The sequence below is a fragment of the Narcine bancroftii genome, chromosome 1 (assembly GCF_036971445.1).
Source record: "Narcine bancroftii isolate sNarBan1 chromosome 1, sNarBan1.hap1, whole genome shotgun sequence".
In the NCBI taxonomy this organism is placed as follows: domain Eukaryota; kingdom Metazoa; phylum Chordata; class Chondrichthyes; order Torpediniformes; family Narcinidae; genus Narcine; species Narcine bancroftii.
In genome coordinates, this window is record NC_091469.1 from 2,998,749 (window position 1) to 3,018,998 (window position 20,250).

Genomic DNA, 20,250 nt, shown 5'->3' on the forward strand with positions numbered 1-20,250 from the left:
ACACACCTCTCTGTATTTGGATCCTGAACTTCCTAACAGAAAGTCTGTCCAGGTCGGTAGCAGAACGTTGAGCATTGTCACACTGAGCACTAGCGCATCTCAGGGCTGTGTGCTCAGCCCGCTCCGGCTCCCGCTACTGACCCATGAACGCATTGCCAGATCCAGCTCCAACAGTGTCATCAAGTTTGCAGTTGATACAACAGTATTTGGTACCATCGGCAACAACGATGAGTCGCACGACAGAGAAGAGGTGGACAATCTCGAGAAATGGTACGAGAGTAACAACCTGAGTCTCAAAGTGGATAAGTCATAGGAGGTATTCATGGACTTCAGGAAGACCAGGAACAATCACCCTCCACTACACATCAATAACTCTGTAGTAGGGAGAGTGGAGAGCACCAAGTTCCTTGGAGTTCACTTAACTAGTGACCTATTGTGGACCCTCAACATCTCCTCATTTGTCAGGAAGCTGCAACAGTGACTGCACTTCCTGAGAAGACTGAAGCAAGCAAGGCTACTGGCCACCATTACGTCAACCTATAGGAGCTCTATCAAGGTACAACACAGGGTGGTATGGTTGCAACACAGGGTGGTACGGTTGCAACACAGGGTGGTACGGTTGCAACACAGGGTGGTACGGTTGCAACACAGGGTGGTACAGTTGCAACACAGGGTGGTACGGTTGCAACACAGGGTGGTACGGTTGCAACACAGGGTGGTACGGTTGCAACACAGGGTGGTACGGTTGCAACACAGGGTGGTATGGTTGCAACACAGGGTGGTACGGTTGCAACACAGGGTGGTACGGTTGCAACACAGGGTGGTACGGTTGCTGCAGAAAAATGGATCAGAGGTCAATCCACAGGACTATCAGATTGGCAGAGAGGATCAACATGATCAACCAGGATCGTTGACTAAAGAGGGCATGCAAAATCATTGAGGACCCCTTCCACCCTGCAAACATCTTCAGCTGTTCCCATTGGGGAAGAGATACAGGAGGATCAGGACCAGCACCACCAGGCTGAGGAATAGTTTCTTCTCATGGGGAGTGAGAATGCTGAACAACCAAAGGACTGCTCACACTAACCATCTGAGACTTATTTGTACAAAACAATATTTATTTATTTTTATAGATATAATACTTGTCCTGCATATGCATTATTTGTCTGTATATGTATTATGTCTGGTTCTGTGCCTGCATGTTTTTGCACTGAGGTCCGGAGAACACTGTTTCATCGGGTTGTACTTGTACAATCAGATGACAATAAACTGGACTTGATGGACAGACATTAACAAGACTTGCAGAAACACACAGACAGTTTGATCCTCTCACTGAACCCTTTAGAACACTCAGAGACTGTTACACAGCCAACAAAAACAAATTGTTAAATGAAGCATTTATTACATGGGGCCGAGGGAGCAGGACACAACCTTGTGTCCTTCTTCAAGTTCACTCATGGGACACAGAGTTGCCAACTTTTTAATGATTCCCTATACTTACCAGGTTAATGTCCCGAACACCGGATTTATTCAAGCAATTCGAGCACCAAATGTGCTCCTGATGAGTTATAAAAACAGTGGAAATAACTGAACTAGCTAGAATCAACCGACTTATTTCTCAACTGGCCCTGAAGCAATTGTAAAGAGTGACCAATGGAAATAAAGTTGGAATAGGGAAGAAAGGGGGCAAGACCTCAAATGGGGCAAGGTGTCTTGTTTCACTTAATTTTCAATAACATAATGTAAAAATTTAGTGGTCTCTGACCATTCATTCAATTTGCATGTAGTTTCAGTGGATCACATCAAGAAAACTTGCTTTTCACTAAAAAAAAACAAATATTCATTAAATTTGGCAAGCAGGTTGATAATCTTTCAATATGGAACTTAGTGAAACACAAGAGTCTGCAGATCCTGTGATTGTAGTAAGAACACACTGAAATGCTGGAGAAACTCAGCTGGCCTTTTCAGCATGCATAAAAAGCAAAGGCATATTGCCGACACTTCAGGCAAGGAATAAGCAGAATGAGCCAGAAGCAGGAAATCTCTGAATTCAAACAATGCTGGATGGGGGAGGAATCCAGACCAACAAAAGGTGTTAATTGGATATGATAAGGGGAGAGGTAAGAATTTATCATGTTGGTGTGAAAGGAGACAAGGTAGGGAGAGACAGGGCTAGGGGCAGGCGACGAGGAAAAAAATTGGGGGGGGTTGGAGCATGCCCAATTGGGTGGCATGGGCTCATGGGCCAAAATGGCTTGTTACCGTGCAATATGTCTAAATATAAAATTGAAATATTCCTCTCTAAAGATAACAAGGTTTGGAGGAAGATTATTGACACACCACAACAGCTAAACACAATTTTTTTATATAAAGAGGATTTTTTGTGGTCAGACCTTAATGGGTTAAAGTAACTTCACAAATTTCATTAAATATTTTGTTTCACCTCCAGAAAAACTGGATTTAGCTCGAGGATATATTTTATTTTAAAAAAATGGTTTCACTTGTAAGTAGAAATCCCACCTGTACAGGCTGTGATTATCTTCTCAAATTCTTTGAGGATATGACAGGATGAGCTGACAGAGGAGACTTTGACAAGATGGTGCACAAGACTCTAGACCAGCCATTCTCAAGCTTTTTTTTGGCTATAGCCCCTTAGGACTCTGCTCAAAGTTTATAAGCCCCCGTCCCTGTGAAGCAGTCAAGTTTAGTTGGTTTCTCTGTAATTCTCTCCTGCCAACTACATTAAAAATATTTTATAATTTCAGTCCATGGCTCCCTTTAAATGTGCTGTGGCTCCTGTTGAGAATGGCTGCACTAGTGCATAAATTAGGAGCTCAACATATTGGAGAAAGTGCACTAGCATGACTTGAAAACTGTGTCACAGAGAAAGCAAGATGTGAAATTTCTCCTTCACAGAATGGAGGGTGCTCTAGTTTTGGACGTGACTATTTCACAATCAACAGAAACCTGGTTGTCTACATTCCCGAACTGAAAATCACATTGGAAATAGGATAATATGTACTGAACAGTCTTGAGAATACAATTCCTTCTGTCACAAGCACTGGAGGAAATACCACAGCTTGTTATCTTTCACAATCCATGTGATGTCATTATGCAAACAGAGCAACAGACTTAAGGAGGACTGTGTATGTCATCCTGTAGCGTGAATAAAAGCTCTCACGACTGGAGGGAGAACAAATGCGTTTATTAGCTTATAACTATGGGTAGGATTTCACAGAAATCTTCAGAAGGGTTCTGGGTTTAGGCAGGAAACTAGGGTTATATATGTGAGTAGATGGGGCAGAGCCAGTGAATCCCAGTTCACAGCACATTCCAGACTTAGAATTCACAAGTTTAGGAAGGGAGACAATGCTGAAATTCTTCAGGAGGTGAAGATCAAGAGGCAGTAGAGAATCTGACCTTAATTACCACTCAACTCTCCTGTCTGAAGTGCCTCTTTAAAAGCAATCGATATTTCATCCTGGCAAGGAGCTTTGATGTGGTAAACTATATCTTGAATCAATCTCAAAACAAAATTCCCACAAAGTCTACAGGGAGCAAAATGCTGGATCTCCTACTAATTGGCAAGCTTCAATCAGAAAGGCAGAGGAAATGAAATGGATTATAGTAGGCTTTACATGATGCTTTTCAGATGCAGATCAGACTGTTCTATTAAAAAGTGAAAGGGTCAATCAGGGGATATCAATCTTCTCACATACACATCCAAAAATGTTTTGCATACATCTTCTGGCTATCCATCCCCTAGGATGATGGTAGTTCCTTTCAGTTTGTGGGGTTTGATATGAGCATACCTCACTCCTCAGAAAGGAACTGCATGAATAGATTTAGGTGATAGGGGTTGCAGAGGTCCAGACCCAACTTCTCGTCATCCCGTCCCAAATCCAGCGGCATTGTAAAGTCCAAGATGGAAGGGGGAAGTTCTGTTGCAGTGAATGTCCAGACCAAGCTTCGATGCAAGGTATACCTTTTTTGCACTTCACAACACATGGCCATTGACCCTACGAGAGGGCTCATCCACCCTTTGACAGGTCTTATTTATCATCCTTCAGGGTGTCTAGCACCCCCTCCCCCCCCCCCCCACTGCTCCAGGCAAGCTTGTGGGAGAGTCAGTTTAGTCACCAACTACCCAACCATACAACAGGTAGTACTGGGTTACACGGTACCAGTAGCACTCATAAGAGTGACTTGACATACAGCATGCATGTGTATGTGTGCCTACAGGCATGCACTGTGAACTTGTGCTGTACCTATCTGGTGGCAATGTTACGAGCCCAGAGGACCCCAAAAACCATCAGCAATAGATATGCACCACAACACAGGGTTACTTAATCAAAAGTTGTTTTTAATTATCTTTAAACATGAAAACAGAATCAAACTTTAACTTATATCTAGTAACTTAACTAACCCAAATTAACCCCCTTCTAATTCTAAGTGCACGTGTATGCAATGTTTGTGTAAATTTAAGAAAAATTCTTTGACTCACAGTTCAATCTCACTTCTCCTTCTTCCAAGTTCTCTGGATGCAGGTAATTCTTATACTGTGCACAGAATTTAACATGTATAAAGTTCACTAGGCTTTGATGCTCGAAAGGTAAATGTTTACCACTCAGGAAGGTTCTTGTAGGGTTTGCAGAAAGAGATTTGTTGTTCCAGAATTTCCACAACTGAGGTATCACCATTAGTCACCTCAATTTCTCACTGATGAAACTTGCCCCATCAGGGTTTTCCAGATGGTAACTGCTTCCTCTCAGGCTACCACAGAGTTCCTGTCTGTTCCCCTTATTCCAATAGAAACATCAGACAGAGAGCACTTCCAGTCATCCGCCACTCTGGAGCTTTCTGTTTCCAACAAGCTTCTCCTAGCTTGCACTGTTCAGCCGACTTTCAGTGTCACACACACTCTGGCTGAGAGAACTTGTTCCCCCCTCCCCTCTCTCTTCAACTGAGACTACTAGAAAGCCCATGTGACTCTCTCACTTGCCACAAAACCCCCCATCTTCTTCAGCAAACAACAGGAGTTTTCCTTCTTGGTAAAGCTGTTGTCTTAGGTAAACAAACACTAGGAGTGACCATTCTGTGAGTACTTTGTAGAAAGGTCAGAAGCCTTGTAAACAGCCAAAGTGTCTCCAGTCCAAACAATAGTCTACTCATTTTATGACATCATTTCAATTAGCACCTACTTGTGAAATGTGCATAGCATTCTCCATAGTTTCTGTAAAGTCCACTGAATATGAATACTTCAGTATTTCAAATAAGATCTGTTCCAAAATGTGTGTATGCATGTAACCTACTCTAACTTTACCAAATTCTCCCAAATATATATTCCATTACAGTATCCAATTGAACAATGTAGAGAGCAAGCGTCAGTATGCATCCATGCTGCGCCTGTCCTGTAAATCACAACATCTGGAGGGAAATTTACTCAAGTATAATAGTATCACAGACAAGGAGTGGGGTCTCAAAATAGCAGCTGCCCCAATCCCCAGCATTATAATTTCTCTCATAAATTAAATGCACTCTGCATAAAAAGTAAAAATCCTGCTTTCCTTTCAAGTTCCAATCAGTTTTACAGCCAAATGAAATGCCTTTTAAGAGTTGTAAATTGGAAGCATGACATCAGGTTCCATGTTACAATCCCCCACAAATTCCAAGATGACAAATGATGATGTCATTTCTTGTTTGTTGTGGAAGGCTACATTTTGACTGGATCAATAGGAAGGTTACAACACCTCTTCAAAATACCACTGCAAGATCTTTGACATCCATCTGGCAGTTTAACATCTTATCCACACATCTGCAAAGCTAACAGTACAAAATTCCTTAAGTAATGGCACTGGGTCAGCATCATCTAGTGTTACCCTGGATCACAAGGATGAGATCTCTGGAATGGAATATGATTCATCAACCTTTTGACTCAAGCCACAAATGCTTCCCACTAAGCCATGGCCCACACTTAATCAAGAAAAATCTTTTATAACAAATGAACCAGGTGAGCCAATTATTTAGTTACCTGCAGCATGGGACTGGTATCAAAATTGTAAGCGCTGGGTCTCCCTTCCAAGGTGGAGAAGGCTACGTTCCCTCCAGTCATAGGGGAGATGTCGCTGAATTCCTCTATGCAGAGTGCCACTCGCTCTTCATCGCCTGGTCGGAGAAAGTTCCTGGCAGCAGTGCCATATGTTTGACGACATGAAGCACTGTAATATTGGTAGGGAATCCAGGGGCCATCCTCTCTCGTCCTTTTATAAATGGCAAAGCTCTCTGGCCTGCTGGTGTGAAACTTTAACCGGATGTAAGTGATCTCAAATGACTTTCCTAAAATAAGAAAGAAGAAAAACACTTGGTTTTCTGCTGGGAAACATACATTAACTGCTTGGAACATTGGTGATATTATACCATCCATTTGTCATGAATCCTTGGTTATGCCACTCAGACCCTGCGCTCAGCTTTGTGTTGTTGTGTGGAAACAGGCTCAAAAGAATGTAAAATTATGAATATTTAAATACTTTTTCACATGTTAACTCCTTCCAATGGCCTCCCTTGTTCCCAAATTCTGTAACCAACTACAGCTCAACAAATGACCCAGGTCTTTATACTCCTCAGTTCAGGCACTTGGTCACCATTGGCACCTATGCCTTCCAGATGAAGGGGGCTTTGTTTCTGGAATTACTCCCTAAACTTAGACTCCCTAAAGCTATAAACACCTGATGTGGTCTGATGCAATTTTGATCAATTTAATCGAGGATCTAGTGCCTTTCTTTGAGTTAAAGAGGCTGCATGTTGTTGCTGGATACACAGAAATTGTAGATGCCACAATCTGGAGAAGAAAATCAGTTGGAGGAACTCAATGGGTCTGACAGCATCTGTGGAGGGAAAGGAACAATTGATGTTTCAGGTTGGGACAAAAATGTAGAGGGAAGATAGCCAGCATGTGGAAGGTGGAACCAGATGAAAAATGTGGCTGGGTGGAGGTGGCAGGTGGGAGAAGGAGAAATCCCTTCTCATCTGGTTCCACATAACCTACCAGTCTCTCTCTTGTCCTTCCATCTCACTTCTTTACCTGCCTATCATTCCACTACTCTCTCAATCACGATGCAGGGTCTCAATCAGAAACTCAACTATCCATTTGCTCCTCAGTTTCTGCTCAACCTATCAAATTTTCCAGAGTTTGTTTTTTTGCTACATGTTGCTGTTGAAGCTTCCTATCCCTGCACTGGATCAGTTGTGAATCAACAGCTGGGTGATCATTTCCAGCAGTTAGCTGGTCTGCTAATGTGTTTGATCAAAGTTCCAAAATGCTGTTGTCTCTTGAGTTGGAATCCCCCAGCAACAGGCTTGCTCCATTAATGGGTGGGCTGTGAAGCTTCCTTGAGATGGAAGCAGAGGGGCAGCAAAGAAGACATCAAGAGTAGGAGGGGATACCACCAGCAAGACTTTAGGGAACCAATTCTGTTACATCAACCTCACTGAGGGTCAATGAGCAAGAGTCTTTCACTTTACCAAGCTAAGTCCACTGCTGCAGCAAAACATCTAGCATGAGTTTCGAGAACAGTGTGGCCTTGGTTCTCACGTCTTACAACGGTGCTACCAAAAGAAAACAATTTAACAGATTCTAGTATTTTCCAATAAAAATATTTTTAAGCCTTTTCTTGCTTGCTGAATGTTATAGAAAGAATCTATCATAAGCCGTACACCAAGGCAAGGAACAGTATCTGTTTATTACCATAGTCAGAGCCCTTGTAAGTGACCACAGGAGTCTCCACAATTCCACGTAATCTTTATCCAAAGAAAGATATACTTGTGAAAGATGGAGTAGAGATCCATTCCTGGAATTGTGCATTTGTTGTATGAAAAAAGATCCAGCAGACTGGCCAATACAACATTTTTATGAGCATTGGAAGACAATCTGGAACTGGGGACTCGGTCTCAGACTAATGGACCAGCCATTCATGATAGCGATGTAAAGAAATAGCAGAGGGAGCAGATTCTTCACCCAAGAGCATTGTGGAGGCTTGATTGCTGTGCATTGATAGATTTTTAGATATCACATTATTCAAGTGCCACGGGGCAGGAAAGTGGCACCAAGATAAAAGATCAGTCATGATTTTAGTAAAAGGAGAAACAGGAATCAAGGGCCAAATAGCCAACACCTGCTTCTGCTTCTTATGTTCTAGTATCTTGGGGAGATCATGGAGGTTCTCTGCACTAGGATTAACACCAACACAGCCAAATATCTGTTGTCACTCTGTGGATGGCACTGTCATCCTTGAGGCACAGGTTTCACAGGACCATTGCAGTGTTGACTGAATGCTGCAAGCACAGGAAGTGCCTTTTGGATAAATTAAACATTTTTTTTGGTCTCCCAGATAATTTAGAAGTTTTGGCCATTTATCCTCAACCCACATCCCAAATTAGTTGGTTGACTCATGACTGGGTTGCTGTTTGTGGAATTTTCCCACAAATCAACTGGTTGCCTCATCTTGTCACAAAACGAACTTCATTGGTTCTAAGTCTGAGATATCCTGAAATGAAGAAAGATATTGTGAAAGTCTGTCCTTTGCTGCACTCGGTTGAAGCCAGGAGGGAAGGAGAGAGAGCATGGGACTTGGAGTAGGGAATGAGGGAGAATACTGCCTGCTTGGTAGGCTCAGGTGACCAGCAACTCCACCTACAATCAAGCGTCGCTTATCGTCCATGTTATGTTCAGTGAAATATTTCGTTAAGCAATTTGGACATTGGCTCTACAGTATCCCATATAGCTTTGCTGAGTATGTAATATGGTGTTTTCACAATATGAAATGCATTCCAAAAATACATTTGTACCTCTTTAATCTGGCGACATTGGGATCTGGCTATTGATGGACCATAGAAAGTGCCAGAAAATAGAAATTGACCCCAAAGGGAACCCCCCCACCCCCCCCCCACCCCATTTTGTAAACATATTAAAAGTAGAAGAAAGCTTAAAACAGGAAATAATACTGTGGGTTGGCATGTGGCAGATTCAAACATGCCTGAAAATTGGAGTTGCTGGACCACAGAGAGCTGGATAAGAGAGGCACAACCTGCATTACCAAGTTGTTTATTGTATAACAAAATGAGTTTGGGGAAATTACTATCAAAAAATTATTGTGCTGTTGAAGAAATTTAACTTGAACCGCAGGATGGCGAGGACGTTAGGGCTGAATGGCCTGTTGCCTTGCTAGGTTTCCATCTCAGAAATGAACTAAATAATTTACATGGTTGCAAGCCAGAATATTTTCAGTAGCAATGTCTATTAGCACAACCTATAAATGTAATTCACAATACATTATTTCATTGTTATTGTACACTTGTTTTAAGTGAGGCAACGGAAATAACCTTAAAAATCATCCAAACAATTTTACCAAATTTAAATGCCAATACAATGCATAGCTCATTAAGGAATGTGTTCTTAAATCTGAAGCAAAATGCAGTCGATGCAAAATATATTAATGGATCTGCTGCACAAAAATAATTCTACTTAGAAAATCACCAGATTACCCCCAGACTTGGTGCTGAATTACCTGAAAAGATGTATAGACATTTTTAATTATAAATACTGATAATAACCTCCACAGAAACAGACTGGCTAATAGAAATCAATGTAAATATTTATATTTGTGAACATGTCTGATTTATAATCTCAGTTCAATGATGGGATTCTAACATTTTTTTTAGTTCAGGTTAAGGTTTGCTATTATGTTCAGTGAGATCTAAAATATGGAAGGCACTTAAAACATCTTTTACACACTAAAGTCTGGAAAATGGAACTATTATCTTATGGGACCACAGGTGGGATAGTGCCCAAACATATGTTATGTGGCACATGACTGTAATATGGAATAAGACCAAGTCTCCACTGACCATCACGTACCCATTTACAACTATTCCATATTTCTCCTATTCCCATCAACTCCCCCGGTTCTACACTCCCCTACCCATTTGAGGGAATTTAAATTTAATTTTAAAAAAAATTAGACCTACAGCACGGCAACAGGCCATTTTGGCCCACGAGTCCATACCATCAAATTTACCTATATCCCCAGTACGTTTTAAACATAGGAGGAAACTGGAGCATCCCCGGGGAAAGCGCACGCAGACACAAAGAGAAGGTACAAACTCCTTACAGACAACACAGGTTTCAAACCCCAGTCCCGATCACTGGCACTGTAAAGGAATTGTGCTAACTGCTACGCCAACCAGGACATCCCAATTAACAGTAATTTACAGTGACCAATTAACCTACCAAGCCACACATCTCAGGACTGTGGGAGGAAACCAGAGCATGTCGTCACAGGGAGAACACTTAATCTCCGCACAATGAAAACCCAAGGTCAGGGTGAATCAGGTGACTGGAGCTCAGGCACTAGTTCTACCAACTGTGCACCTCATATTAACTTGTGTGCCAACATTACCCTGGCATCTCATAAAAATCTGGGTACAAATGGCCCAGCAAAAGACAATAACAGTCCTTACATGTGGCTCTGATAATTAGATTTCCACCATCCTTTTCAGCAGTTTATTCCAACATGTTAATAACATTAACCGGACTGCTTGAAACTTGAAACACAGTTTTAATAACTCAGTTGCTTCATCAATAATCTTTTTACTGTATTGTGATATTTTGATCAAAGTAGAAATGTTCCCAAATCAATATTAATAACACAACACAGCAGCTTCCAGAGCAGCAGCACCAAACACTCAGGAGGAATGAGCAGACTATTTACTACTGGCCAATCAGAATGATTACTGCTGAGACGGTCAAAAGGCCACCATCCAGATACTCAGGGAACTACTGACCAGACAGCAACAGACAGGTTTTAAAAGGCGTGGGTGCAAGTTTTGTTCACTTTGTGTTTAAAATCTTGAGGCAAAATTCCAGATAGAATTCCCAGAATGCTTCTGGCACTGTCAGTCAGTCTAAGTTTCCTGCACAGGTTGCCGGTTTAATTGTAATGACAACATATCAGATGGAGTGCAAGTGGAACTTGCTACTGTGTTTAAGTCAAATGTATCATAGAATCACAAAATCATACAATAGCTACCAGCACATTCCTATCCACATTGGCTCTTTACTACAGCAATTCTCTAGTTCATTCACTGGACTTTGCTCTGTAACCTCACAATTACTCATGATCAAATATTTTCCAATTTTTTTGAAGACCACGATGGAACCTGCCAGGCAATGCAGTTCAGATCCAAGTCACATGTTGTACAAAACGGTTTCCCCTAATGTCACTCTTAATTCTCTTTTTCTTCATTTTACACCAATGACCTCCAAAGGAAAACTGCCTTTCCCTTGGCACCCATCCCCACCATCCCTTTTGTCAATTCACCTATTCTAATTTTCACTCTATCACTCACTTTCCCTTTTGGTTTCTCCAAGCCTCCATATTTTCTTTGCAACTAATTCTAGTCAAATATTTCCAAATTCTGACAAAACTTCATTGGCCTCAAACGTTGCTCTAGTTATCTCTTCACATTGCTGATTTGTGGGTATTTCCAATATTTTATGTTTTATTTCCAATTTCCAGCATCAGGAATTGAATTGAAAACAAACCTTCATAATCATCAAGTGGTAATAATAAAATGGGCAGGACTACAAAGCTGGAGCACATTTAAATCAATTCTAACAAACCCAAGAAGATCTTTAGGAGAAGCTTCTTAATCAAGAGAATGGCTGGAAGGGAACTTCCAACAACTAGTAGTTAAGACAAAAATAAAAGAGGTGCTTTTCAGTATGAGCCTAGTAAGTGTATGAAAAATAGAATACATTGATGGTGGAGTACCACTGACAGCAGAGGTTGAGAGGAGTAGGAACACTGTTTAATTCTCTTTTCAGCCAACTTTTATATCACTTCCTGTCTGGCCACCCCAAAACCGGAAGTGACAAAATGACACCCCCACTGCATTTCTTAGTTTGCGGGCTTCGTGCCCAAGGTGGGGGGGGGGGGGGGGTGGTCCAGTGCTATTTTAGCACAGACCCCCAGAACGCATGGTCAGCTTCCATTATGGGAATGATTCACGCCTGAAACCCTGCCCCCTGGATGCCGCGACAGATAGGTTAAATGAAGATGAGAGAAAGATTGCCTCAAGAGTCATATAAAGAATTGAATTCAATGGCCTAATTAGGCCCTGTAATTAAAATGTGTGAAAGTTCAGATTCTATCACCAATGTGTATATGTACAGATTGTAGTGTAGGATGACTGTGATTGGCTGAGAGTGTAGCCACACATACTGGCAAGTCTTAAAGGATTGCTCCTAGCCAGACCAGGTCATTCTGGACTGGTCAACCTACTTGTGATACACTTCAGTCTTTTAGTTAATAAAAGCCTTGGTTTGGATCAACAAGTCTTTAGTTCTTTCGACACGCTCTACAATATGTAACTCCATATACATTCCTATGTTGGGGGGGGGGGCGGGGAAGAGGGGATTCTCTCTTGGGTTAGTAAAGGATGATAGATATTTGCCCTACCTTGTCCAAAGCTCTGTTCCTTGCTCTGACCCCACAGCAATCAGTGAGGGACCACACTGTCAGCCTCTTTTCTAGGTCATTATGGTTCAATTTTTTCCAGAGAAATCCTTTTCCTCAGGACTTTGATGTTCTAACAGCCCCAAAGGGACCTCTCACCATACACGAGGGAAATGCAATGGACCATGCTGCACCTCAAGCTGGGACCGAAAGGAGTCAACAGTTGAGGGTTGAGGTTAAGTACATAAAAAAGCTGCTGAACTCTCAGTGCTCTCCCCTTCCACATAGCTCTCCCATCTCCGCACAACTCTACCACACAAGAAGCTCTTTACTTTCCTTTGCACATATTGAGTGACCCTTCTATCTTCTTGAGGTATGTGATGCATGGCTCACTGAGGAGCGATTTTATGGAGGGTTAGGTGAATGGACACGGCTTTTCACGGGGTTTGGGGTCTAAAACTAGAGAATATCGGTTTAAAGTCAGAGAAAGATTTAAAGGAACCTGAGGAGCAACCTCTTACACCAAAGGGTAGTGGGCATGTGGAACAAGCTGCCAAAGGAAGTGGTAAAGATGGCTACATTGACAATGTTTAAAAGATATTTGGAAAGGTACATGAAATGGAAAGGTTTAGATGGATATGGTCCAAACCCAGCAAGTGGGACTAGCTCACGTATGCAACTTGGCTGGCATGGATGATTTGGGTGGAAGAGCCTGTTACCATTCTGCATTATTATGACTGAATACCTTTAACATTGAGCAGCATGGTTGGCATAGTAGTTTGTGCAATGGTGTTACAGCGCCAGTGACTGAGGTTCAAATTCGGCGCGGTCTGTAAGGAGTTTGTACATTCTCCATGTGTCTACATGGGTTTCCTCCCACCATTCAAAACATACCAGGTTGTAGATCAATTGGGAGTAATTGGGGAGCAGGGGAGTAAGGGCCTGTTTACCTTGCTGTATGTTTAAATTCCATTTCAATCATGGGTGATGATTGACAGAAGGCAATGAAATATCCAAAGCTCTTTAGCCAGGATTCACCTACATCTCATACCCACTTTTATAAAATATTCATTCTTAATTTGTTGCCAGTAACCCCTCAGTGCCCCTATAAAGACACTGGTAACTGGATGTGTTGAAAAGCAAATAGAGATGGCAAGTAAATTTCAACTCCGTCGATGTGGGACTGAAGTCACATTTAGGCCATGGATCAATAATGAAGTTGTGGGAATGTTGCAAAAATGTAACTGGCTTTTTAATGGAACTTGTGCCTCAGAGAATCCTTTAATTTTTAAAATATTTTTATTGAGTTTAACATACTGAGTTTAAGAAAACAAAGCACTTAACAAATCATTTGTATATATGTAAGCACAAAAAAAAGAAAAAATGAAACAAAGTTGGGAATTCCTTAATAAACATAAGAAACAATAATTTGAATTGATCTGTATAACCATGTTAAGCCCATTTGCTGAATTAAGCCAAATAAAAAGTGGAGAAATTTTTTTTTAGGGAAAAAAAAAACACCTAATCTAGCCCATCCCTCTAATGCCATATATAATAAATAAAAATGAAAACGTGAATTCAACAGTGACCCCCCAGACATCAGATAAAGCTCTGGAGCACTTTATAAATTGAAACTTTTTATCTTTAATATATCTAATTTTTTCCACTCTTAAATACGACATTACATCATACAACCACTGTTTATGAGTAGGGGATGAATCATCTAGTTTGCCTTTGCTCTCCACAGGGAGTTTTGTGGGATTCTCTCTTACTGCTCCCCATCTGTGGCCCCTGCTGCCCTCAAGCTGTATGACCATGTACAGACTCGATTCTACAGCCACATTGCCTTCCTCTCTACTAGCCTAGACGCATCCCACCCCCCACTCCTGTGGTGTTCCCACCCCCCCACCTATCATCTCCCACCCTCATCACCCACCCTTACCCTTTTGTTCAACATCTCTCATGTTCCCCCACACCTTGATGAAGGGCTCAAGCCAAAACGTTGGTGATGGATCCTCATCTTTGCTACATAAAGGCATTGTTTGACCTGCTGAGTTTATCCAGCATTTGTTTGTTTTTTAATTTAATCACGGTGTCAACAGAATCCTGTGTTTCACCATTTTTCCCTTTTAGTAAGAATATTCATCTGGCTATCAATGTGGTAAAAGCTCAAACTTTTTCCTGAGATGCAGACACAAGTTTATTTGGGTCACAAGAAAAACCAAACAGAACAATTAATAGACAAGGTTCTAAATTAATCTTAAGAATCATTGATAAAGTTTGAAAAATGTCTTTCCAGAATCTCTCTAAATTTGGGGATTCCCAAAACATATGGATCAGTGAAGTTTCAAAAATTTTACATTTCTCACATGGTGGATCAATATCTGGATAAAAACGACATAATTTATTTAAGTTTGGACATACGAGTTCTGTGCACCACATTAAATTGTAATAAGGAATGCCTTGTACAAAATGAGGAATCATTAATCAAGCTGAGAGTAGATACCAATCTTCATCTGAAAATGTTATGTTCAAATTTCGTTCCCAATCGTTCTTAATCCCAGCCATGGAGACGGATTTTAAATCCAATAAATTATTATAAATAAATGATATCAATCCACCATGAAAATAAAACCATAAATTAAAAAATAGATCAAGAATACTAGTATTTGAAATTCACAGAAAATCAGAAAGCTTAGACTGAACAAAATGTCTAATTTTAAATATCTAAAAAAATTCTGTTAGAAAGATTAAATTTGACTGATAATTGTTCAAAAGAGGCAATTTTTTTTCACGAATAAAGAGATCATTAAAACTTTGGATGCTTAATCTATGCCATTCCTTGAAACCTGCATCCAGCAAGGACGGCTGATAAAGATGGTTATCTATAATAGGAAAAACTATCAAGCCCAAAGAATTTCCTAACTTGAGCCCATATTCTCAACCTATTTCTCATTAATGGATTATGTGTGAATGTAGAGAAGGTAAATGGTAACATTGCCAACATATGAGTTTTTGTTGGAGAACTGCAGTCCTATTTCTACCCAGAAGGGGTGATTCACTGACTTATCCAAATATAATAGTAAAAGTAAATTACATATATTAATCGCCCAATAATAGAATCTAAAATCTGGAAGTGATAACCCTCCATTCCTTGTAGTCTTTTGAAGATGGGCTTTATTTATATAGAGTTTCTTCCCATGCCATATGTAGGTAAAAATAACCAAAACTAGTGAACTGAAAAAAGATTTGGGAATAAAAACTGGTAACACTTGAAAGAAATACAAAAATTTAGGCAAAATGTTCATTTTAATTGTCAATAAATTTTGGGAATAAAAACTGGTAACACTTGAAAGAATTACAAAAATTTAGGTAAAATGTTCATTTTAATTGCAATAGATTTTCATTGCAATAGATAAGGGTGACCAACCCAATAACAGTAATTTAATCTTATGGAGTAATACCAAACAATTCTCATGCACTAAATTCAATTGTAATTCCAAAATATTGGAATTGATCTTTCACAATTTTAAATGAAAACTGTATAACCTGCAAAAACACCTTTTGACAGTAAAAGTTCCCCCTTATGTTAATTTAATTTATAACCTGAAAACCAACTAAATTGATCAAACAAAATTAATATTTTTGGAATAAAAACTTCAGGATTTGAAATAAAAAACAATGTCATCTGCATAAAGTGATACTTTATGTTCAATTCCTCCTCTAATTATACCTTCAAGTTCTCTACATTGTCGGAGAGCAGCAGCTAATGGTTCCAGTACTATATCAAAAAGCAAATAACTTAACGGGTAACCCTGCCGTGTTCTTCTATTGAGATTAAACTTTTTCGATTGCTTTATATTGGAGCAAATCATCACCGTCAAGCATTTAACGAAAAGTGGATAAAAATTAAATTTTCCTAATATAGCCCATGCCACCCGATCATTTGCTTTTTGAGCATCTAATGAGAGAACACATTCTATCGATGAAGTGGAGAGTATATATAACGTATTCAAAAATTGATGATTATTATAGGAAGAATAATTATTTTTTAATAAAACCAATTTGGTCTGAGTCTATAATAATTGGTAAAATATTTTCCAATATATGTACCTTATATAAAATCTTCTTATCAACAAATCTAGATGTACATTCTGTTGGCTCTTTCCCTTTTTTTTAAAAAAAGGGACACATACCTCTTAAAGGATAAAGGAAACTTCTCTTCTTTCAATGAGTCATCCAATACCAACCATAAGTCAGGTACAAGCTGTTTGGAGAAGGATTTGCAAAATTCTACAGGAAAACCATCTGTTCCTAGAGATTTACCAAACTATATGAGGAAATAGCCACAGCTATATCCTCCTGCAAAATAGGTTTCTCTAAATTTGCACGCCTGTCTTGGGGAAGTACAGGTAAATTCAACCAATTTAGGAATTGGGACATTGAAGCATAATCATTATTAAATTTGGCTGTATAAAGGTTAGAGTAAAATTTTCTAAAGGTCTCATTTATTTTAAAGTGATCTGTTGTCATATTGCCATCACTCATACAAATCTTATTTATTTGGTTTTTTTTAAACCAGAAATTCCTTTTAATTGTCTAGTTAGTAACTTACTAGATTTTTCCCCATGACAGTAAAAAAGTCTTCTATTTTTTAACAGTTGCTGTTCAATTGGATAAGTAGAGAGAAGAACAAATTTAGTTTTAAGTTCTACTCTTTTCTTATAGAATTCTGGATTTTTATTTTGAGCATATTGCAAATCAATTTGCTTAATCTGATTAATTAAATCTGACTTTTCCTTGTTAGTTTTTTTTCTTGATATTAGCCATGTATGAAATAATTTGTCCTCTTAAAAACACTTTCATTGTATCCCAAACAATTAAGTTGGGCATTGGTTTGGGGGGGGGGGGGGGTAAATTAGTAGAAAAGAAAAACTGTATTTGGTTCTCCATAAAATCTGAGAATTCTCTATCAGCAAGAAGATTATTATTAAATCTCTATTGCTTTTTAGTTGCAGAAATATCAAAAATTCAAGGACAAACTGGCTGGGGTGTGGTCAGATATAGTTCCTTGGTACTCATATGATTTGGTCTGGGAAATTAATTGATTGTTAATTAAAAATAATCAATCCTCATCAATGCATGTTAGATAGAAAAGAGTATTCTCTACTAGTAGGATTTAAAAAGTGCCAAACACCTGTAATACCAAAATTTGATAGAAAGGAATGTATACATTTAAATATGGTAAAACTGAAAAGAAATTTCAAAAAATTGCTGGTTCACATTGGCCAAAACTACCAGCATATTATATAAATTTCCTGTTAAAATAATGAAATTACCTTGTTTTTATAAAACACTTATGAAGAACAAATGGAATATTTTGATTTACTAATATCTAGATTCCTCTAAATTTGGTCTCAGTACAAGAATGAAAATATTGTCCTTTCCATCTGAACATCAACCTATTCTTAATGGAGTTCCTTATACGAGTTTCTTGAAAAAAGGCAATATCTGCTTTTAACTGTCGAAGAGGTGCCATTACTCTGTGCAGCTTAATTGTCCCATTCAATCCTTTGACATTCCATGAAGCTATGTTAATCAGATTCATCTTCCGATTGATGTCCTTCCCCACGAAGGACCCTCACAGAGATTTATATGGTTCAGTCCCACACCAGTTACATAGGGTGATAAAGGGAGACTCAATAAATTCTATCTTGATGTATTCTGACCAGGAGCAGAAAAATCAAGGTGATTTGTAGCTTTGACCAGTTGCACGATGTTTCCTTGTTGAGACCTTCACTGCACCCCAAAACCATACCCCAGCAATTCAGCCTTCAGACTCCAGCAGAACATCTTCAGTACAGTTTTCTCTCTAAGCTCAGAAAACAGAGAAAACAATGGGCTTAATATTCACTTGAGGGGAAATGTTCAATCTATTTCTCACTGAAAGCAGTTTTAGATCTTTTAAATGACAAATTCCAAAAATATGCTGGGGTCACCTCAGAGCAATTGAATTTAAAATTAAAAGCAAGAAGGTCTACATCAGCACTTGTTTGCCAATCTCAACTCTGCATCAAGAGGTTATATGTTGAATATTGAGTGATTGGGGAGGGGGGGGGTGAAGGAGGGAGGGAAGGGAAGGGGGAAAAGGGGAGAAAATGACACTGTATATTCAAGAGGGAAATGTTTTGTGTATATTTTGGTCAGTATGGTTCATAGTGTGAAAAATAAAAATTTAACAAGTTATGAGGTAAAATTTCACTTTAGAGACTAGTACAAATTCCAAGCAACTACTCCCAGGGTAAGGTAAGAATATGCTGTTCTGTCTGAGGCGCTGCCTTTTAAATTAGTTGTTTGCTCTCTTGGGAAGGGATCTATAATACCATTTTCAAGTAAGATGGGAGTCTTTTCTAGTCAATACTTAGAGTTTAATTTTAATTTAGTCAGATAGCACAAGAACAGGCCACTTCAGCCCATGAGTCAATGACTCCCAATTTACACCCAATTAACTTACAACACCCGGTACGTTTTGAATGGTGGGAAGAAATAGAGCGCCCAGGGAAAACCGATGCAGACATGAGAAGAATGTACAAACTCCTTACAGACAATACAGAATTTGAACCCCGTCCCAATCGCTTGTGCTGTAAATGGCCCAGGGCCAGCAGTGATGGGGGGCATTCACAGGCATTGCCTCTCCAAATGAGGTATTGTGACCTAGCAGTCTCCATGCAATATAAGCAGTGTGTTTGTCTGTTATGTCGGAGGGAGGGGGAAGTGTGATGGTGGTGGCTCATGAAGGAGGGTCATGGTAAGTAGATAGCCCCCCCCCAATTGTTGAGTGAGTTTTTGAACATCAGATTCTGCCCCTTGTGATTACGTTTATGCCCCCAATTAGAATTGTTCTGAACCGATCCTGGTTAAGATGTTGCACTAACAGCTGTGCCAACCATGCCACCCTTAGATGATATATAGTTTAAAAGCAACAATTCTAAATCAGGTTATAATCTCACTGCGTGGGAACCTGTTGCACACAAATTTGCTGCCAGCTTTCCAGAAACAGTACCCAACAAAGATGGTGATGGTGATGGTGTAACTACACCGATGCAGACCTCTTCAAAAATGACACCTTGACATGGGATCAGTCAATCCATATCAAACCCATGGGATCAGAAGACCAATTTAAAGTGTGGTCTTTAAAATGCATGTCGTACTGCTGTTTCAGGTTTGATCCTGACCTTTGATGCTCTTGGCACAGTGATCACTTGGTTCCACCACCCCGCCCCCCTCCCCCCCCCACCAAGTGCTTCAGATTCCTCCCAGAAACATGTTGGTTTGCAGGTCAAAACGGTCAACCAGTTTACCTATCTCGGCTGCACCATTTCATCGGATGCAAGGATCGACAACGAGATAGACAACAGACTCGCCAAGGCAAATAGCGCCTTTGGAAGACTACACAAAAGAGTCTGGAAAAACAACCAACTGAAAAACCTCACAAAGATTAGCGTATACAGAGCCGTTGTCACACCCACACTCCTGTTCGGCTCCAAATCATGGGTCCTCTACCGGCATCACCTACGGCTCCTAGAACGCTTCCACCAGCGTTGTCTCTGCTCCATCCTCAACTTTCATTGGAGCAACTTCATCACCAACATCGAAGTACTCAAGATGGCAGAGGCCGACAGCATCGAATCCACGCTGCTGAAGATCCAACTACGCTGGGTAGGTCACGTCTCCAGAA

The 20,250-nt window shown here is 40.0% G+C and overlaps 1 protein-coding gene across 1 annotated transcript in view; it reads right to left on the reverse strand.

The window, feature by feature from the left end:
- LOC138754405 (laminin subunit gamma-3-like) overlaps nucleotides 1-20,250 on the reverse strand; it is a 130,287-nt gene that overhangs the window by 77,828 nt on the left and 32,209 nt on the right. Inside the window, exon 2 of the mRNA XM_069918640.1 lies at nucleotides 6,032-6,336. Within this exon, the coding sequence (XP_069774741.1) occupies nucleotides 6,032-6,336 (305 nt within the window). The remainder of the gene's footprint in view (nucleotides 1-6,031; nucleotides 6,337-20,250) is intronic.